This window comes from Mastigoproctus giganteus, chromosome 2 (genome assembly GCF_048544385.1).
Source record: "Mastigoproctus giganteus isolate SK-2022 chromosome 2, ASM4854438v1, whole genome shotgun sequence".
Classification (NCBI taxonomy): Eukaryota; Metazoa; Arthropoda; class Arachnida; order Uropygi; family Thelyphonidae; genus Mastigoproctus; species Mastigoproctus giganteus.
In genome coordinates, this window is record NC_143576.1 from 171,550,169 (window position 1) to 171,573,500 (window position 23,332).

The 23,332-nt window shown below is 35.1% G+C and overlaps 1 protein-coding gene across 1 annotated transcript in view; it reads right to left on the reverse strand.

Moving 5' to 3' along the window:
• LOC150089750 (angiotensin-converting enzyme-like) overlaps positions 1-23,332 on the reverse strand; it is a 111,545-nt gene that overhangs the window by 76,282 nt on the left and 11,931 nt on the right. Inside the window, 5 exon segments of the mRNA XM_090390091.1 lie at positions 5,886-5,984; positions 9,610-9,734; positions 14,153-14,322; positions 17,604-17,701; positions 21,359-21,550. Of these exon segments, the coding sequence (XP_090246217.1) occupies positions 5,886-5,984; positions 9,610-9,734; positions 14,153-14,322; positions 17,604-17,701; positions 21,359-21,550 (684 nt within the window).

The window sequence follows — 23,332 nt, forward strand, 5'->3', positions numbered from 1 at the left end:
ATTTCAGCCCAAAATAGTAAATGACACAATAAAAGCTCTTTTTTGTCTAAAAGCATGTGCCCGGATGTTAATGGTAGGGCAGTGTATTAATGAAATGGGTATTTCGCACTAAAGCTGATCATGAGTCTTCTGCCGATATTTCTCACGAGGAAATATTTAACTCTTTCGCTTCACCACAGTCGACTTTGCACTTCACTACTTAAATTCGCAATTAGGATAAGTCAAGAACTTTGTTGCTCCAGACACAATATAGTCTTTTCTCACTTTTAAAAATGAATAACTCATAAATTAGGTCTTATCGAAAAACAGACCTGTTTTTCTCGTTTGCGAATTTGTTTTTACGTTGAAATGAATGCGTGAGTTTTTGTTAAAGAACAAAAACAGTTCAGATTCTGACCACCAGCATGCACGAAGTATCAAAAGCTGAAAGTGATCAGTCGGACCTCTGAGGGAGCTTCTGTGTAGATTGTAATTTTCAGGAAATGCATGGGATGGAAGGTTGTTCTAAAGAGAAGGGATAAACGAGGAAGAGGTAAATCTAGTTCTGTGAGTTTGAAATCGGACAATAAATGGATCTATACTGGTTGAGGCACATAGAATTGGTTTTGGAAGGCAGCGGTGGAATTGCGGATGCCAATTTATAAGAACAGTCCATGGAAATATCAACAGGAAAGGTAAGCAGCAAAAATTGAATAACTGTGTAATGGAGAGGGGAGACAGGTTATAAGAGGTCATCAATTACCCTGACTGTCCTTTTGTATAGTTTTAAGAGTTAAAATTAAAGATTTTTTTTTGGAGGGGAGGACCACCCCAAATGTGGGAAGTAGCTGTTCAGAAGAAAATTAACCCAGCCAGAGGAAGAAAATACATGGTTTCTTCGTTGAAGAGGAAGCAATATTTGTGATGTGCTTATTCCAAGAAAAGTTAGAAGTCATTATCCAGAATTGTCCGTAAGTGGACTTACATTGAAATTTTAGTGTTGTCTGTGGTGTGCATGGGAATAGCAGATCTTTTTTGAGAGAAATAAGAAAAGACTGAGTTTAAAAAAGAATTGAAGTTAGGTCGCTAACCTAGTTCACATTATAGAAAACGTTTTTGACCAGTGTAACAACCAGTATGCTTTGAGCTTAATTGTCAACAGAACGATTCTGATGCCTTCCACCCCACTAAGAGTTTGTTTGTCTGTTTGTTTCCCCCACTGTGTACTGTTTTCGCGTTGATCGCCTAGTTTCGAATGGCTGTGTCCATCCAGGGCCGTTTTAAGAACTCTTGGGCCCCCGGCGAATTTCTAAATGTGGCCCCTATTCAGTTTAAATTTTGTTTTAATTTTTTTTCTGTGTCTCTCTTAGTCGCATTCCTAACCTATGTACTATGCGTTATATGTATTAAAAGAGCTATTGGAAACTATGCTCGTTATTTTTTATTTTTTATTTTTATATTTTTTGAAATCTTTAATTCGTATGAAATTTGTTCGAAATATAAAGAAAATACCTATGAACAACTTTAAGAAAAGTTTTTTTCGCAAAAATTATAAAAGTGCTTTTCGACATTTCAAAGTGGCAAACTCTCGGATGACATCATTAAAATCGATGTTTTGTAAAAGCCCATTCTCTATTGCCATCAAACTTAAACGATTTAAACGCGACTGGTTCATATTATTTCTATATTCATTCTTTATAAACTTTAACTTTGAAAATGAACGTTCACCGCCTGCGTTTGTCACCATCATGCTCAAAAAAATTTCTCATTGCAATTTTAATATTTGGAAATACATTGAAAATGTTTTCGCGTTGCATATGAGCGTACAATTTTTGAATACTTATACTTTCCTCTTTCTCAATTTTATCGCCCGAGTTGTTTAAGTTCAATCAAATCTAAAGTTGTGTAAGATTTGAAATGAATACATTCAGAACTCAATTCTTCGCCATTTATATAAAAAGCAGTTAACTTATGAGATTTATTTTTAATTTATGTGTTCTAAAAAACCAAAGTTGTCATACACTTCTTCGTATACTTTACCACGTTTTTCTAAACTATATATTAGAGAATCTATTATTGGTAAATATGTTTCTATTTTAAATTTTCTACCACTCTGCAAAACTTCGTCTTCACCAGCCTCCACAAAAACGCTAAAAAATAGCTACACTTTTTTACACACTTATAAGAATCGCAATAGTCCTTAATACAAGATTTATCTTTTGCTCTCTTTTCATAATCTTCAAGTAACTCTCTTTTCCCATTTATGTATAATGTCAGTGATTTAATTAATTTAACAGCCACTGATAGATTGATATTCTCTTTTTTGTAAATTTATATTTGTTTTGTTAATACGGCTTAAAATATCATTCCAGAAAATTGTTAAAAAAGTTGTTTCTAACTCATCCATTTTATAACGTAAATGTTTCAAGAGAGACGTTTGAGTTTTATCGTTTAGAAGTTCATCCAGAGCTTTCTTTATATTTTCGTAACCATCATGAAGGGCAGTGACAGCATCTGCATGTGCAGACCAGCGAGTTTTTGATAAACTTTTCACAACTTTTAGGTGAAAGCCTAAATTTGAAATCAATATTTCTCGACGATGTGTAGATGATGAAAAAAAAATTGTACATATTTTGAATAAAATTAAAGTAAATCATAACGCTTGAGTTACATTCTACCGCTTGCAAACCAATTAAGTTCATGGAATGCCCCGCGCATGGTATTTATAAGGCTAACTCGGTTTGCTCTTTAAGTCGGGCTTAAAGTCCTGAATAATCTCCTGACATATCCGATGCGTTGTCGTATGAATAACCTCTTAGTTTATCAATGCAATATCGTTATCTTTTAAAAATGAAGTAACCACATCAGAAAGATGATTTGCTGCATGCCCATGAATTGGAACAAAGTGCAAAAAGCGTTATATTGGACCATCGTTTTTTACATATTGGATAATAAAAGTTAATTGGTCAATGTGGGACACGTCAGGTGTAGAGTCTGCTGAAATAGAAAAATATTTTGCTTTTTGTATTTCAGCTACAATCAAGGCCAACAATTTTGATCCCATTATGTTAATAAATTCTTCGCATATTGTAGCAGACAAATACGACGGTTTCCTTTTCCGGCATTACCATATTTTTTAATATGGCCACACAAAAACGGATCAAATTGGCTAAGTAGCTCCATAATTCCCAAATAATTTCCGTTTCTTAGAGAACCAATATTCTGGTTATTACCTCTCAAAGGAAGCCCCCTTGATGCTAGAAATTTTAACAACGAATGCTATTCTTTTTTAGCACTTCCTTCCAATATTGACGTTCGTTTTTAAACTGAATTTCTAATTGTGTGTCAATAAGCACAGCTTCTTGTTTTCGGGAATTATACGTCATCATGCATTTTCTATGTTCTTGTCCATATTCATGCTCTATAGCAGCTTTTGCAGAATTCTTACAATCATTAAATCCATCCGGTTATATTAAATACAGACGTGGAATATGAAAATAGCTTACACACAAAACAATTTACATTTCCCTGCGATGGCGAATATATAAGCCACTCTCGGTTTACTATCTTCACGTTGTATAATTTTCGCTTAAACATAGCTTGGGTTAAATACCTTGATTCGATAATACCATCAGCAGTCTTGTATATACGTACTGATTTGACAAAATCACATTCTCTGTATAAATTGATGATATTTTTGGTTTTTCTTCAGCACTTGAGGCTGTAGAAGTTGAAGGACAATCATTACTGTTGGTTGGTAACTGAATCCAAACCTGTTTTGGTAAAGAAGGTTGTAACTTTTGGAAGCTGTTTAATCATTTCTTCTTGATGCTTTGCCTTTTTTATTTTTGCAGCACCACTTTCTAAAATCGTTTCATTTTAAGATATTATCTGATATAAATGACCAACAGGACGTAAAATACAAAGTAAAATATTTGCATTCGAGAAGTTTTACACGGAGCGTAGCTTAAAAATTATGATTATACAGTATAATATAATTATAATTACATAATATATATATAATATATAATGATATATGTTATTAATTTATAATCATAAGCGAGAATTAAATTTGTTAATTATTTTTCTAAATATTAATATTTTCGGCACTTTAAACTATTTAAAGAAAGCCAAAAACATTATTCGTATATCATTATGTTCCGTGTTTGCAGTGCTTTCGACCACAACATAACATATGGGACATAGTGGCATAGTGGCATAGTGTTTTGTGGAAGGCGCCACCGGTGGTTTCCCACATCTGCGCCATGGTACTTTGTGAAGAATTTACAGAATCTCTGTAAAAGCCAGAAAAAGTGTAGTGTCTGGTTTGTGACAGAGTTGTGCTGTGTTCTGTTGTTGTGTCTCTGGCTGCTTAGCCGCAAGGCCCCTAAGGGAACCCCACGTTGCCCGCCACCACCACTGGGAGGTGAGCCAGGCTGCCCATTATACTCTGGCTGGCCTCCGCCAGGGTTGCCTGAGCTTCCTGACGGAGCCAAAAAATAAATTAATAAAAATAAAAATAAAATAATAATAATAAAAAAATAAAATAAAAAATAAATAAAATAAATAAAAATAAAAAGTAATATAAGTAAATAAATAAATAAAAAGAAATAAAAAATAAAAAAAATAAAATAAAAAAAATAAATAAATAAAAAAAAATAATAATAATAAAAATAAAAAAATAAATAAATTAATTAAAAAATTAAGTAAAATAAAGTAACAGATTAAAAAAAAAAAAAAAAGGGAAGAGAGAGAGAGGAGCATAGAAAAAGAGAGGATTTGAGGGAGAATGAATTTGGGTGGGTTGACAGGGGAGAATAAATCCACCCTAATTTAGGCGAAGTATAGGAAAGAGTGTGGGTTTAAAAGTCACAGGGGACAGGTGCCCCTGTGTAATTGTCAATGGCATAGTGCCTGTAGATCCCGCACTGAGGTCAGTGCCAGCAATCCCGCACCTAGATCGGTGCCAGCAGTATATCCTACCCATTTCGGGTTTGCGATGACTTTTAAATCCCGCACTCCGAGGAGTGCCAGCATCCCGCACCTTGGATGGTGCCTGCAGTGGATCCTACCCTATTAGGGTTTGCATAATTATGTCTGCGTTTTTTCCGGGGGAATGGAGAGTTATCCCACGCCGGTCCGGTTTAGTTCTTGGGCTCTGAGTTCTGCAATCTTAGCTCGCCTAAGTGCAAATGTTTCTTGTGCATAGGTGGTTAATGCCTTATAGGTATCTTCCTCGAGTAGCAGAGTGAATTCTTGATTGCGAGGGTTTCTCTGTATTGTGGTGAGGAATTTAAGCCTAATGTTGTCGTAGCTGGGGCACTCATACATGAGGTGCCCCCAGGACTCCTCTTCGCCGCAGTGGCAACGTGGGTCATTCTCGATTCCCATGGCGGTCAGTTTTTGTTGGAAGGATCCATGGCCGGTGATGATAAAGGTCACATGGAGGCCAGGCGAAAACCAGGGTGGAGGTTCTGGGTGAGTTGAACTTATGGATGGAAGGAATCGTTTTGTGATGGCCCCTTTTGTTGTAGTGTCCCAGTCATGTTGCCATATCTCTTGTAGATGTTTGGTTATCCGTTGTCTTTCCTGCCTGGTGCCGTTTGTGGTGTCAAGTTGAAAATTTAGCAGTTGGGTTGGAACTCCCTTCCTTAAGTGATATGGGACAGTGGGTTGTTTTAAAAAAATATTTAAGATCAACGAGTGAGGCCCCCAGTAGGTCGAGGTCCTTGGCGTCCGCCGGGGGCGGACGCCAGGTCCAGTTTCCATCTACAGCCAACAAACCAGTTCGTGTCCTATTTGTATTTAGATATTCGACGCACTCATTTGTGATTTGCTTATTCCAAGAAAATTTTATGCCACGATTAATTCTATTTGTTATGCCTTTAAAACAATGTAATACTTACCAACATCAATAGAAACTTCTTCCAAAAGACCGATCTTTTTCAAGTGCTGAGGTGTGATCACAGATAGTGCCAGAGTATCTCCTACCGCTTCATGGAACCCTTTAAAAGTTCAAAAGCGAGCAATTAAAGTTTTTTAAATTCAATTGCTTAAATTTAATTTTAGTTAATTAAATTTAATTGCAACCCAACGGCATCGTCGATTGATATATAATTTATGTGTCGTTACTCCATAATTATTTCCATTTACGATGACTTAGTCACTCGAACATTGTCGTTTACTGAGAATACATTTTAAACATTCCAGTAGCTAGTTTTAAAAGAAAAATAAGTGAAGCAAACTCCAAAAGTGTTAACATAATCATTAATGAGCCATGAGCTGATTAATTAGTCCATTCAGCAAAAGAAGAAATACAAAGTAAGTTGCATAAGTTGGGATTTTTTGTCCAGCTAGCAGTGAACAATTCTAAAGATCTCGGGCATATTGGGAAAATATGGAAAAATAAAACTTAAGATCTCAAGTTAAATTAAGGTCATTACCACCTTTAATTGTATGTATTGTAATTAATTTGAAATTTTGCACATTTTAGTTGAGTTCGCAGTTTCTGTTAGTGCTGCTCTGGCAACTGCCCACGAGGACGTGCGTAGACCATTTACATTTGGTATTGTTAAGGATTACATTAGAATTGTACAGTCTATCGTTTTCAAATCTATGTGAAAAGTTATATTTCTATTAGTGTTTCTATCGGTAAAATTGATTCGTCAGTACATCTGTAAATAGTTTAACTGTCCCTTTTAGCATGTTTATCACTTTTTAAAATTTTTCATTAGGCATGCGCAATGTTTGTTGAAACATTTTTCAGTTCACATTACATTTTGAATTATTATTGGAGGATTTGTATCCTTACGCTCAAATGTATTATTCAGTCAGTTTATTGCCAATATTAAATACAGTGGCTTGCCCTGATACAGCCAATCTAATGACAAGAGGCGCTTGCATGATATATGAAAAGGTAAGTCAGAAAAAAATCCAAATTATAACAGCGAATAATTGCAATATACAATATACCACACGGTCATCGTGAAGAATAGAAATAAACATGATGGATATGCATATAACAAAATAACCATAATAATTTATAAACAAGTTTACAAAAAAATTGGTCGATATAAGCAGGGTATTGGATTCTTCTGGAAAAACAACAAAATTAAGAATCAAGTTAAATTAAGATTTAATTAAGATCTTCTTTGTAGAAGAAGATTGGCATATTGGGTCAGTAGTTCGGATTTTTAACAGGCTGGATGTGATAATTATCCAGAGGATCTATATCTTTCACTAACCTAAAGAGGGAGTGGTGGTCAATTACCTATCCATAGTAGCACAGAGGGATGAGTGCTGGCCTCCGTTTGTGGGATCTCCTAAAGATCTGCCAACCGATAATTGCCCACAAATCAATATAGTGTAATACAGAATTTGCAGAATAAGACTAAACTATTTTAAATTATATATTGATGGAAGTTTGTATATTTAAGGCATTCTGCCATGAAGGTTCTGAATTTCTTAGTCTCTATGCTATTCAAATACAGCCACATGTTTTTAATTGGAGTTAGAAACTCCACGATAAATTGGAGCAGATGGGTATATTAGGTTTTATGAAGTCACTGAAATATATAGTGATGACATTAGCGGAATGAACATGTTGAAGTTGTTTTGAAACTAAGGTGGCTTTGGTAAATTTGTTTGCAAGGTGGCTGCAGTGTTGAGTTTGATCAAAGTACTGTAATGTTATTTCCCCAATGGATTTTTATTTTAAGATTAAACTTTACTTAATGATGAATGTTAAGCTGTTATTTGTAATCACTTTTTGATATGAGAAATATACTGTAGTTTAAATATGGAAGTTAATTGACAATGATAAAATTCCAACGCTCGTAATTTATATCGTTCATAAAAATTAGTATTATTAGTGGCAAACGATGCAAGGAAGCAAGCTTACAGAGCATCAGTCAAAAAAATTTTTTTTGAATGTTTTTACAAAAAAAAAACGTTAAACCTACACATAGCGTTAATATGCAATATAATCAGAAAAAGTTTGTTATACGTATGAAAAGCATACTACTTGTATGACCATAAGCAGGTTACAAACTGGTATCAATTATCATCATATGAACAAACCATTGAATTAAATATAAATGCAATTTTATTGTAAACGTATGCACATTTCTCATTAAAGTCATCTTTATTTTGGTGTTTATGAATAAGACATGCTAAAAGTTTTGGTATTTGTAGGGTGCACAACTTCCACCATGTTTGATTTCTGGTAGGGTTTATTGGTGGGACATCGTCGAAAAGGCTAAGACCCACCCTGGGTTATAATGCCAGAAGAATAAGGGTGTATAACTTTTATTAATTCTTCCTGTTTTTCTATAGTTCTTGTTGCTTATCAGTAGCTCATCCCAGGGGCTCACATCTGGTAAGTATGGACTTGGCACACCCAGGGTCCTGAGCTGGATATCATCATTCTTCTCTTTCTTGGTGATTCCTCTCTCTCTCTCTCTCTCTCTCTCTCTCTCTCTCTCTCTCTCTCTCTCTCTCTCAGACGGTAGCAGAAAATCACACTACGATACACCACTACATTGTCTGACCTTTATTAGTACGGTATCGTCACATTACACAGCCGAGAAAACCCCAGTTCGAATCCCGTCAATGACGCGAGGAAATTTTATGGGTATTTTTCACAACGTGGTTGAATTAGTGTGTCTCAGGCGAAGGTAGCATGGTTTTTTTCTCCCGAAAACTGGGGTTTTTCGTCCAGCAAAAATCAGCCGACTACAGAACACACACAATTTACAGACATATTACATATGGCTCAATATGGCCTAAGTTGCTCATGCGCTTCTGATGGCGGCACATCAGCGCGCTTGTGCGACCAGCTGAAGTTTTCATTGCTTATTAAATGGATTGGTCTGTCTCAGTCTTATATTTCATGAGTAGCTGGATATTGCACTATTTCCAACAACTGGTACTACAAAAGTTTATTCATTTACGAGACAACATGAGATGCTGATATGACAGCCTTTTTCGGGATTTATTGGTCCTTTACTAGAACACTATTTTACTAATTCGAGCTGGGATCGATATCTCAATGGCTTTGTAGACAACATTCGAACTTTTGAACGTTCCTCGTAGTGGGGATTAAATTTTCAAACAAGTAAAACTTTTATATCAGAGAAATTTCTTCAATCTTAGCCAAAACAATGATTAGCATCAAATTCTCTTTATAAGCAAGAATCGATTACTCAAACTGTAATAACTAAAAAAAAGTGCTCTTTTTCAGCTATGAAAATTGTAATTATTAGAAAAGCAACACTTTCAAGCTGGTATTACTTCACTCAAACAGCTGGAAAGTTTTCTATAAACAATAAAATTTCAAATAGTATTATCGTATGTTGCCCCACTGTTACACACACACACTACAATTAATAAAATGCAAAAAAATTGGCACTTTTAATGTGAATGGTAGCCCTCTTAATGCTAATCCTTAAACAAAGAAACGTATTCACCGATTAACTGACTTAAATTGGAAGATAGACCTATCTTTCAGTTAGATCGATAGAAATTTAATCAATAACCGAACTTCCACTTCCAGTACTGTAAAACCAATAATTATAGTTATATTCCTAACATTTTGCGGGTTTAAGTTTGAAACAAGAAAGCGATTTTTACCAGGATTAGCACCACTACGAAATACAGATGGCTGAGCTGCATACTGTTGATAATACTGGATGTGTCCCATTTCGTGATGGATGGCAACGAGATCATTCATTGTGATATCAGTGCACATCCTGATCCTGCAAGTGCAAAAAACTGAATAATAATAATTGTAGTTTATTAATCGAAACTGAATAAAAGAGCTCATGCCACACATAAACTCTAATAATAATAATAATAATGTTAATCACTTTTTGAATTTAATAACGAAAATATAAGTTTCAGTTCTCATACATCTTATTCTGAAACTGTTAAATTACAATTGCATTCCCGTGTTAAGATACAGTTGCAGGGTGTCCAAATTTTGTAATGTGGTCAATAAGTTATTGACCGCATTTACAAAATTATTAAGCTCAAACTAGAGTTGATATATGAATAATGTTCATGTCATCTGAGAGTTTTATATAGCTTTATATAGTCGTGTAGATTTCACTAGGGTTGATAACAGTTAGGCCTTAGAATAACCATTAAAATGGCGGTGGTTCAACAGAAAGTGATGTATATGTGTATTGTGGTTTGCCGAGTTTAAATCTGTAGTTTACAGTGCAAAGGCGATACCGCCGGTAATATGGAGGTGAGGTACCTTCAGGCAAGTCCATTAAGCAATGAGTAGAACAGTTTAAGGCAGCGTTTCCCAAACTGGGGTCCGTCGATCAGTTCCAGGGTTCCGCGAAACGGTAACATATGCATATATATACATATATATGCATATGTTATATGTAGGGGTCCGCAAACTGTTTTTGATTTTTGAAGGGATCCGTAAACTTTTTTCGATTTTTGAAAGGGTCCGTAGATCTCAGTAGTTTGAGAACCACTAGTTTAAGGGAACTATCAGCGTCCTGCATCAAAAGGGTGCGGGTCGGGTTGCAGTAAGTGACCAGAATGTTGAGTGCGTTAGTGAAAGTTTTACATACAGCTCAAGAAATCTGTCTGTTGTGCTAGCAGAAAATTAGAAATCCCCCGATCGACCATTCACAAGATTCTTCGCCACCACCTGAAATTATATGCATACAAAATCCAGTTCGTACAAGCATTAAAACGATCCGCTACATGGGAGAAAGTTTGCTGTGGATATACTCAATCCGATTGAAAATGATGTCAACTTCCTGAACAAAGTTGTCTTTAGTGACGAGCCCACCTTCCACCTGTCTAGTAAGATCAACCGCCACAACTGCAGGATCTTCGGCAGCGAAATCTCTCATGTCTTTAGTGAGCATGAACGGGATACCCCAAAATTGAATGTGTGGTGCACTCTTTCCCTTAGCGAGATGATTGGCCCATTTTTCTTCGCGGAGACTACCGTAAAAAGTAGCAATTACTTTGACATGCTAGAGCATTTTGCGATTCCACAGATGGCAGAACATCAATCAAACATTATGTTTCTGCAGATAGCGCTCCTCCTCATTCGCTTTTCCAACAATTTCTCAGTGAGAATTTTCCAAGCCGATGGATTGGACGGGGAGGACCAATTCTTTGGCGCCCCCGCTCACTGGATAATATTCCACTGGACTTTTTCTTGTAGGGTTCTGAAACATTGGGGGCATCACACGCCCGTTGCAAATCTGGATGAACTTTGCTAGCGAATCACTGATGCAATTGCTTTTGTGACGCTTCAAATGCTAGAACACATTAGCATAAAATTGTAAACCGTTTGGACATCCCACGTGCTACAAATGGCTGTCCTTTCCATTGAAAAACTGTTTGATCACTTGTAGTTCCTGTTATGTAATAATTTGTAATGTGATAAATATTTTATGGACACCCTGTATTTTTAATACAAAATGGTTTGAACCTCCGCTGTTATGAGTTCATGATGGAGTATCTCTTCATGTTTTACCAAACAGAAAATACCAACCATGTTTTTGAAGAAACTATTCTAAGAGCTATATGAGCAGGACAAATGAAGAGTCGATTTCCAAACTTGAAAATTTGGCTGAAATAAATGTTTTTTGTAACACATTTTGCTATGGCAAAATGCCTGTACCAATTTATTGAGAAATGTTTTCAAAAAATCAAGCTAAGAGTATTATTAATATCAGTAAACAATAATTATAATTCGTTATTTTAAGATGGCAGAGAGAAATACAGTGGTCTAGATGGCACAGAGAAATCCATAGAGAAATACCCTCTGGTTTATATCTGTAAGATATAGACCAGAGGTTATTTCCCAAGAAACTCGGGTTTTTGTACATAAGAGCAGACAAAGAGACCAGAGAACAAGCGCGACAGACACAACACATATGGATACTGTAGTTGAAATGACTTTCTAGGTGAACTAATGTAGTACTTTTGTTCATCTAAAGGAAACATACAATAACATGAAAACACTACTCGAAGTAGTTCAGTCTTATATTGCATGAGTAGTTGAGAATTGCATTTTCCAACAAATGACGCTGAAGTGTATTCATTTACTTTACAAAGTGAGACGCTAATATAACAGCATGTTTCCGAATTCTTCATAAATCTGAAGTGATGTTAAAGTCAATGGTATGTTAATGGCATGGAAAGAACGTTCACAACATAATATTGTTTCCTATGCTTGCAGACAGACGTTCTATCGCACACCGTTCTACCTCAGCTGACTGGCCCCAAAGAAGTACATGTGAGCCAGGAACAAGTAGTGTGCAATATGTTTCTTTAAGAGATCTAACGAAGAATTTCCTTCTGCCTCTCCACATTAAACATGGCCTAATGAAGAGTTTTTGAAAATGATAGGTAAAATGAATTCGAGAGGATTTCATTACTTAAATGAGAAATTTCAAAAGATCTGTGTGAAAAGTGAAAGAGAAAATCTTTATGAGGTCTTAAGTCAGAGAGCTTCTGCAGAGGGAAAGTTTTGAAAATGCTTCAGTGTATTATAACTAAAAGCACTACAGAAAAAGTTTCCAGAAAGCAATTTAAAAAAAAAAAGGCTTTTTGGAAACTTTTTAGGTAACCACAGGTCCCCCTCATAGAAAGATACAAGGTGAGTGATAAGCAGGGGGAACAATTCCATCAAGAGCATTGGTCGCTTTTTCCACTGACTTGAAAAAAGCGACCAAGGTTTCTGGAGTGAATATATGTTGACAGCTAGACGTTTTACTAAGACATTCCGGACAGTGTACTAAAGGGAATCATCCACACCACATTTTTAAATTATATATATCTTTTTCTCTTTTTTTTACAATAGTGTACAGTATTTTTAACTAAGCATATAAATGTATTGATTAAATTGTAAAAGTGATAAATGTAATTGTAAACAGTCTCACCTCTTTTTTATAATGAAATCGCCTTAATCGACTTATACTGATAATAACAGCAGTCGTATTACGAAAACTAGATGTTGTAGTCAAAAAACCGAGAAATATTTTGAAATAATTGCGTAAAACTGATTTAGAAAAGTACGTTTTATCTTTGATAAAAAAAATGTTTTATTCTGTTGACAAGTGTAAATTTTCACATAAAACACGATTGCATTCTTCTAATGTCCCTTCTATATATGTGTGTGTTGTTTTTGGCCACTTTGCTATAAGGAAGCAACGATCACCAGGAAGGCTGTTGGAGAATTCCATTTAATATTTGACAAAAAGGGTTCACAAGAAACACATTGAGGTATTTAATCATCAGCTTGGGGACGTCATTATTTGGAATCCACAGAAAGCGATAGGGAATTAAGAGGAATGATAACTTGCTCCTGTGCGATATGTGCTTGCTAGAGATCTTGGTGAATGAAATTTTCTGAGAAACAATATTCCCGTAAAAAGTGATATATTCTAGTTCAGGAGTCGGCAACCTTTTTCTATGAGTTTCATTTTTGTTCATCACGACTATAAATACCTTCGTGCATGCTACTTCAGCATATGTATGAACACAGAAATAAGCAATTCGAATCAGTAGCATACCATCGGCCGTTGGAAATCTTGCCTGCACGTTCGCCTAGGCTTTATGGTGCTTACTCTAGTCGATATAGAGGGCTGAGATTATTGGACTTTGAGTAGGGCGAAATGCCTACCTTTGAGGACTATGTAAGCGCATTTATATTTCATTTATATCAGCAGATGAATTAAAAAATAGTCTCTCAAAAGTATTCAGAGAATTCGTTTCAATCTTATTTCTGTGACATCCGAACGATTATGGGAACTTAAACGAAAATTTCAGCAGAACAGATTGTTAGTACGAGCACTGAAAACTGCTGTTGAAAATCAACAGCAGTGAAAACGGTTTCATTTCATTCTGTCCACATCATTCAATAGCAGTTGAAAGAAGTGTACAGAATGAAGAGAGAAACGTATTCTCTGTCAATGACTATACCATGTCTTAACATAACTTAACAATGTGGCTCACTCTAGTCATCATTAATACATCGATTTCTCGATTTGTATCCACTATTTTTGGATCCCAGTGTACAGTGGTGAATAGCGTTGTTATTTGTCTCCAATTAAACGAGTCTTATCAGAGGGCAATAACTTTATCTTTGAACTGTTGTTACTAAATTGTCATTCAAACTGAAAGAACTTACCGAAAATCTTTGCCGTCGCAAAAATCCCAAGCAGAAGCATGACAAACAATTTCTCGATCTTTGGGTTTTTCGATGATCGAATAGTGCCAGAATTCCGGTGTCATTCTTTGAAGTCCTAAGGAAATGAAGAATTCTTCGGATATCTTGAACATGTCTAGGACAGTCAGGTTCTGAAAGAATGCAGAACACGTAATGTATTCGCATGTACAAGGAGGTGTTAGCAAAATTTAGTACTGATTCTGTCGGAAGTTACAATTGTGTAGGCGATTTCTACTTCAGAAAATTATATATGAAGGCAAATTCAAGACGATTTCACGCAAAGGTTGCATGTTTTTATCTCCTGGGAAACCGGGATTTTCGGTCGGACAACATCATTATCTGATCTAGAGCATACGCGATTACATGTCACATAGTAATCGATGTCACAGACGTCGGTACGAATATCTCGATGACCCGCAGCCCTGCTGGAGTTAGCACATACTATTGTATCTCGGCTGTATCAAGAATGGTCCAACAAACAAACATCCACCCAACAGCAGTTCAGTTCTGTGATCGGAAACATCGTTGATGACACAGGCTAACGGAGGCTGATACCATTTGTACAGCTTAACAGAAATGTTATAGTGAGTCAAGTAACAGTTCTGTGCAACAGTGGTAACAAAGAGGCATGCTCAGGTGGTAGATGACTTTCATCAACCGGTGAAATACCACCACTTTGCTTATTGGAGGCTTGAAGTGGTGAAACCCATGTTTAGTCTCTAGAGCAAAGTTTCCGGCATCCCCCTCCCCCCATACTTCTCCTTCAACCCATGCACGATACTAAGTACTATAGGTTTTGATACCTTTCGTGTTTGGGATTTTCATAAAAAAAAAAAAAAAATTTCAGAACGCAGTCTTCATACATTTTCGCTGGTGGGGTATCTCAGCTGACAACCGAACCGGGTTCCACTCCCAACATTACACTTTACGTGGGAACACCAACATAGGACAGTGAAAGAATTGAAAAACGTTGCATGATCTGACGAATCCCGGTTCCTGCTGTTTTACGCTGTTGGAGAATTTGATTGCCCCAGGGGTTCGTTCACATCTGGTATGGGCTTGGCACACCCAGACTCCTGAGCTGGATATCATCATTCTTCTCTTTCTTGATGATTCCTCTCTCTCTCTCTCTTTCTCTCTCTCTCTCTCTCTCTCTCTCTCTCTCTCTCAGAGTAACTCGGAATTTTTATTTTTTTTTTGGCCGGTGCAGCATAAGCTTCAAACTTCCTTGCACCATATGACTAATAATAATAATAATAATAATAATAATAATAATAATAGCTTGAATTCGTGTACCCATCCAGCCAGATGCCATCAATGCAGGTTAGTGATGGCGGTGTAAAAGAGTAGGGGAGCACTTTCGTGGATCTCTTGATACTTCTGGTTATCTGGGAACTGTGGGAAGCAATTGAGTGAAAATGGAGCAGCATTTCTGTGGCACTCTTTCAACACCTCACGGAGACCATGTCAAGACGAATTCAGGATGTTCTGAAGGCTAAAGATGACTTGCTCGATATTAGGTAGGTGTACCTAATAATAAAGTGGTCACTGAGTATATAATGTAAGTTCTAGGACAAATAACCAAAAGCAAGAATTTTGAAAAAAATCCACACTCGAATAAAAAGTCATTTTCCATAAAAAAAAATAAGCTACTGAAATCATACAATTTTGAATGAATGCAAATTTATAACAAAGTAAATAAATTGTGAAAGAACAAATGAAAGAAGGTTCTCTCCTATTTAAATTAAATAAATTTATTGTTATTTCATATTTTGTTCCTTAAAACATAATTATATGACCATTATTTTGATTTCCTCTTTTTATGAACTCAATTTATAATTTTTTATAAATATTATTGTAAAAAATTGTATTGTAAAAAAAAAATATGAAAATATTTATAAAAATTAAAAGGTTTTCATAAAAATCACTTTTTTTTTGTCTATTTTTGGAAGAGACTTAGAAAGCGAGTTTTACAGGTAAGAAATTTTATGTAAATAAAAGGAAAGGAAGTGTATAAAAATATCGAAAGGAAAAACTTATTCAAAAACTTAAAAAACATTAAAAGGATAACAGATATTATATATTATCCTGTTAATATTTTTAAATTAATAACAGAATATTTATTTGGTATTATACTTTTAATAGTTTAAGAATATATTACGAATGTACAAAAATTATCTCATTAACAAATTTAATTATAAAATGGAATATGATTGTGATTTGAAAATTAAGCACGCACACACACAATATATGTATATACTGTATATACAATATTTGCAGTACGAATATTGAAAAAACTTGCGAAAAATCATGAGTAATCAACGATTTTTCTAATTCATTTTATTACTTGAAATGAAAGGAAACCAAGAATAGTTAATGAAATGATTATTTTTTGATTGAAAAAATAAGAAATTTCGTGTATATTAGTCAATTTAAAAAAACAATCTTACTAATTTAGTGCTCTAAAATTTACAGAATTAAAATATATTTATAATATTAAAATTTTTAAAGGATATACTAACTTAAATTAAGAAAATTTAACTAATTTCATATTACAAAAATATTACTAATTTCATATTACAGTTATGAAAAAATACTTGAAAATGAATATATACTTGAAAATAAAAGTACTGTACTGCATTTAGTGAAATGAAAAATTATTGCAGGTAGAATACAATCATATTCGTTAGCAATAAAAAGCAAAAAAAGAAGCTGTAATTGAATTTTAATGGATAAAAGAGAAAAGAACGAAAATCGAGAATTGTGAAAAACAAAGAGCTGACGAAAAATGAAAAAAATCATAGTTTGTAGCATGTAAAGTTTAAAAAAAATACTATGGTGTTAATGAACATAAAGGATGTTTTAGACATAAATATTCCATAAATAATTTTATTGAAATTCAAGAAATAGAACTATCGTATGATGGTAGATGAAAAACCTCTTATTAGAAATTTTAAAGATCGTTTAGATCCTACGACATTCTTATAAAAAAAAAAAAAACACTACTAAAAAATAAAAGAAACTTTACAGAAAATGAATTTTAAAAGTAATATAAACTTAATAGTTGAAATTTGTAAACAAGGTGAATATAATTTATTTTCATATCAAAGTATTAATAGTGAAATATCACCAGAAACTAATTTAGATGAATATTCCATAATAAAACACTTTTGGATAAAATAAATTTTTCTTCTTGCTTTTTTTTTTTTTTTAAATTTAGGACAAACTTGTTGCTCTTCAAAGTAAAAAGATGGCCTGTCCTTACACTTATATACTCTATGATGAATTTCATTTGCAATAATTGTTCTGTGTGTTTAGAGATAACATTCAAAAATGAAAAGAGCAAGATGCTACTCACTAAGAGAAAAATTAATTGATTCTAATAATGCGAGAAAGGGTATCACTGACTTACTTGAGCAACCATAGAAGGAGTAATGTCTACTGACGGTTTTTCAGGATAAGGCTTTACTAATTCAAAGATATTACTCCACACTGCCCCTGTCACTGATCCTGAAATAAAGAAAGATGAAATTTTTGGAACTAAGTTCAAAACATGTAGGTGTACAGCATTATTGATCTCACATCAAAAAGATAAAATGACTGCAATTATCAACATAAACAAAAGTCATAACAGGTAAACCAGTGTTGATTGTGATCATATTGAATAATTTACTTTAATGCCTCATATTTTTTCATGATGGTTGAAAGATCATAACAACCAGTCTAAATTTTGTTTCTTGTATAATCTTTACTTGATATGTGTGTAAAATAATAAGAGGAGTTTACCTCAGTAAGTCAGTGATACTCTTATGAGTATTACAGCTCTGATTCACACTATCTAATCTTTACGTGAATAAATCGTGTATCATTGACTCTTTAAAGCTGTCCGCAATTTTGCTTCATACTGTATAAAATACAAGCTATTTCAAGTCAGCATCCCACTGACAAAAGCAGCTTCAGATAATACAATTACGGCTAGTTAGTGTTTAGTTAACATTTCTTAATATTTTTAAATGTTTAGTTAACGTTTTCGTTGCATCGAACTGATAACGAATAACTTGGGTAATTGTAACCACAGAGGCCATCGCTCCAATGTCACATGAATCCCTTATATCTTACCCATAGTATTTGTGGAAGAATAAGAGAAATTTACCTCAATATGACACGTAGAACACTTCTGTATGGTATTCTCCAGAAATTAAAACGAATAAAAGGTTAACGCAAAATGAGTACACTAAAAAATCAATAGAAAACAATTCAAAAAAACAATTAAAAAATTAATGAAAAAGTTTAACGTAAATTTTGAAAACGATTTTCCTTCCTGAAGCTGATAAAACTTTTCGACTATGTATCGTGCTCACAGGAATGGACATTACGGAGTATATGTAAGCTTGAATATTAAATAGAGAGATTATTTGTCTTCGCGCATGCGCGTAAAAGACCATGAATCTGAATTACGTTGGACACTTAAGTATTTTTGCCTCGTTAAATAAAAATGTATGGTTTCGTTAACGGCATGAAGAGCTAATTCTGACGCTGCTGAACGAGAAGCACGAATTGAGGACGCGCGCTCTTTTACTTGAACATTCAGCAGAAATGGCGTCGAGCCTTGGTAAGACGAGTCGCAATCACTGCAAGAAATGGTGTATACCAAGTAATTTATTTGTGTAGAGAGGAAAGGACTAAGCGATTGTTCAGTATAGATTGTAATTTCCGTATTGGGCTGGCCACAATCTTAAATTCGGTATCTTCAAAGAATCTGTTAAGCTGTTTGTGCCACTGTTCAACGTATGGGACAAAAATAAAGTATTTTTTGATGTCACTATTGTTGGTTGGTGTAGTTTTTTGTATCCTATCCTTAGCTTGTATCGTAATTCGGTTTATTGTAGCAAGGGGATAATTTCTGTTTAAGAATCTGCTGGCTAATATCTGTATTTCTGAGTCTAGAGAAGATTCCGTCGTTGAATATATAGGCATTGAGAAATTGATTGTAAAAATAATAGACCTTTTTATAGGTGAATCGGTGATAGCTGTTATAAGCATACCGGTATTTGTTGGTTTACGAAAGATGTTAAATTGAATTTTATTAGCGTCCTGAGTAAGCGTGAAATTTAGACAATTAAATGCCTTAGTATCCGTATTCTCCCTTTCCAATGTAAAATTGAATCTAGAATCAATGTTATTAAACGAATGTAAAATGCCTTGAATAGTGCTGCTATCGGTAATAACCAGCACATCGTCTAAATACCTCCCAAAGGACCTATATTTAGACGATGTGGGCAGAAAAAGCGTCAAACGTATACGATCAATCGTTGAGAGGTAGACCTCCGATATTAAGCCGTTCAGACTCAATTCCATTGGCAAACCAAAAATTCATTTGTATACTTTTTCTCGAAAGGTGATATAGTTGGCTTCAACTAAGAGTTTAATTAAACGAAACGTTTCTTTAATAGGAAGCTTCGTATCCCCAGGGACTCACAACTGGTGAGTATGGGCTTGGCACACCCAGGGTCCCGAGCTGGATATCATCATTCTTCTATTTATTGGTGATTTCCTTCTAATTTTGACTCTCTCTCTCTCTCTCTCTCTCTCTCTCTCTCTCTCTCTCTCTCTCTCTCTCTCAGGGTAACTCGGGAATTTTTTTTTTTTTTTTTTGGCTGGTGCAGCATAAGCTTCAGGCTTCCTTGCACCATGTAGCTAATAATAATAATAATAATAATCGGTATAGAGTTATTATTTAACATATCTCAAAGAATATCTAATGTGTATTCAACGTTTATATTCGTATATAACGAAGTAACATCCAGTGAAAATGTGAGAATAAATTATCATTATCGCCGAGTTTGCAGTCCTTAAGGTTTAATATGGTATCGTAGTTTTTTTTTTTTTTTAATCTCAAATTGTATCTCCTGTCTAAATGGTTTTATAATACTATATATATGTGTGACCAGGATGAAAATGCCGAGTTTCTCTAAGAAACAATGGGCCGAATAGGAAATCCGGTCTTATGCAGTTTTATCTGACCGAAAGGTTCAGGAATGTTGTACGTTCTGGCCTTCAATTCCTGTAGCTGAGACATAGTAATGTAGTCATTTTTTCGATACGTCGTTAACGTTTTATTGTACTGATTGACCACATTGACAAAAAGTGCCGGGTCTACTTCGAGATAAGTGGAGGTATCTGATATAATTGAATCTAACTTATTTATATAATCAGTTTTATCGAGTATTACAACTGTATCTCCTTTATTCGCTCTCTGAATAAAATGTCTTTATTTTCCCGAAGTTCACGTAAAGCTGAACTTTCATGTCTATTCAATTTAGGAAGTCGCGTGTCTTTTATGTTATTCACCACTTGGCATTTTATATTCTTTTTGTGGAACATTCGAAGACCAAATTCAATGTCTATTACGAACTGTTTTTTAGGTAGCTTGCACGGTGATAAATTATAATTTAATCCTTTGGATAAAGTGAAATCTGGTCCTGCGATAGCGTATACGAGGAAAAATTTGTAACCTGTTGATATGTAGGTACATTGCACGTTGGGCGAGGAGGTGTTGAGAGAACTAACACCCCCTCGCCCAACGTACCTACGTACATAGATAGCTCAAGGAAGAAGGAGATTAAGAAGAACAACAAGATTAGTCAGAGATACAAGAGGATATCTCCCTTAACAAAGAACGTTTGAGTTCTGTAAATTGCAGCATCTGCAAATGAGGCATAAATGAGGAGACCTTACTGAAGTGTTGAAAGTTGAAATGGGTCGAGGAAGTGCAGTTGCATAACTGCTCTTTATGAGATGACTTACATAAGGAGACAAAGTTAAGGATGGTTGAAAGATAGATGTACAAAATTTTGATTTTATCCAAAGGACAATTGATTGTTGGAACAAACTTCCATCTTTTGTTGTAGTAGTCGGTAGTTTGAATAAATTTAAGGAAAAATAGATAAATTATTCGAAAGACTCAAACGATGGGTTTTTTTTTTTGCTGATTTTTATAAGCTTGCTTCTTTGAATCTTTATTGTACACAAGATGAACCATATAAATTGGCTCACTATGGCCAACGTAATCGGTGCAAAAAAAAAGTGCATAACACAAAACAATGGCTTTTAATGCGACTCACATATCAATATTAACTGATAAGAAGAAGCAACCCAACCACTTACCAAGAAGATGTGCAGGAATCGGTCCGTCCGATCTGATTTTTTCTTCTCCATAAAATTGAATCAGTTTTCGTCGAACATAACTATGTAAATGAACGAATAAAGGACGCAGTTGGACAAACAGATTTTCGAGGTCTTCAAGAAAGGTAGGACTCTCGTAGATCTCTCTTCGCATACTACCCAAGTCAGGAAAACCTAGATAAAAAAATAAGATTAAACAAGATAAACATGGAATGCAGGTGTTGAGCAAAAGTTAATGAAATGTAAACTAATAACGATATTCTAACTATTTCTTTCGTATTGCAAGAGATATCTTTGTCAATGTATGCTAAAGGGGATAGGCTGTCCGCATTTCCATACTCATTACGTTCATTTCAAAATAATGATAAGTAGCATGTTGTGCGCTATGCTAGAAATGCGATGTTTAGCAGCTGATGACTGAAACATACCGGAAGAATTCCACCATAAAATTAAACATCCAAGGTAGGACGCTTTCCTGATGACTGCGTCCGCACGTCCCTATAAGGTATGATTTACAGATGATAAAAATTGGTGGGTTGTTTTTGACAACTTGGCTCTAACGTTGTATATGAGTTCTTTATGCACAGCATACGTGCAAGTTTAGCGCTAATGCAATTGACAGACGAGATAATGCAGGCGAGTAGAAGATGTGCGTTGTCCTTTTTGGTGCACTATAACGTCGAAGAAAAATTTCTCTTCTTCGCATTGATTTGAGCAGTGAATCATAGAGTAGTAGTAGCAGTAGTAATGGCAAATGATGCAAGAAAAGCAAGCTTATATAGCATCAGCCAAAAAAAATAATAATAATAAATAAATAAAACTACACACTTCACCAATCCATACTCTCCATGAATTTGCCTAGTTCTCCCTTAAATTTATTCAAACCATTCACTTCCACAATAACAGATGAAATCTGTTATTGTGCCTCTTCCAACAATCAAACACCCGCTGGCTGAAGGCAAACTTCCGCCATCTATCCTGCAACCGTCATTCCTCAACTTGAATTTATGACTCTTCGTGTGTTTAGTCTCAACAAGAGGAAGATTACCATTCAGCTTACTCAATTCATTGAAGGCCTGGGACATCTCAATCAGGTCTTCCAGCAGGAGCCTAGTCTCTAAACGCTGCAATTTGCAGAACCAAAGTCTTTCTATGTAAGATCTCTCTTTTGCTCCCTTCATCAATCTGGTTGATCTTCTCGGCAATATTCAAGATGCGGCCTAACCATGGCCTTGTACAAAGGGATAATCACGTCCTCATCCCTACTACCAACGTTTCTATATACATCATTGACAAAATTCCATGAGCTGTCCTGGCAGCTTATCTGAACTAATCAGAGAATTTCATATCTGACTGCACAATTACCCCCTCCCCCGAAGTATTTTTCATTTTCCACTGCCTTGAGGTATTTTAGGTATATTAATGTCGACCTGAGTTCTAGCAAACAGAGGTGCCAACTTTCATTACCGAAGCCCAAAACGTTTCGGGAAGCAACATCCGTAAAACAGGTCATGATGACTATTTTCTAGGCCGGTTTTTATTTTATTTATTTCGTATGATGTGATCAATACACGAAGGAACCAGTTTTTTCGTGCTTCCTTCGTGTATCGTGGCCGGGTATCCAACCAACCGGTTGGTTCGGCACCATCGTGATATCCAGCCCGAGGCGGGAATCGAACCCGCGACCTTTGGGTTGCCAGACAGGCACTTTACCTACCCGGCTAGCCCGGTCGGCTTCTAGGACGGTGTCATAGCAAGAGACATTCCTGTTAAAATGTCTGCAGTGAAAAAGGAGTAGTAATTTTTAAGTTTTTCTAGGGTAGTTACGTTGTAATGCAAATGCGCAAAATGCTGTCCAAGGTTTATAGCATGATAATAGGTCATCCGACTTAATGTGCTTTTATCAGCTATAAAAAATTTATCATAAGAAGTCGCACGCAGTTAGCATTAGCATTA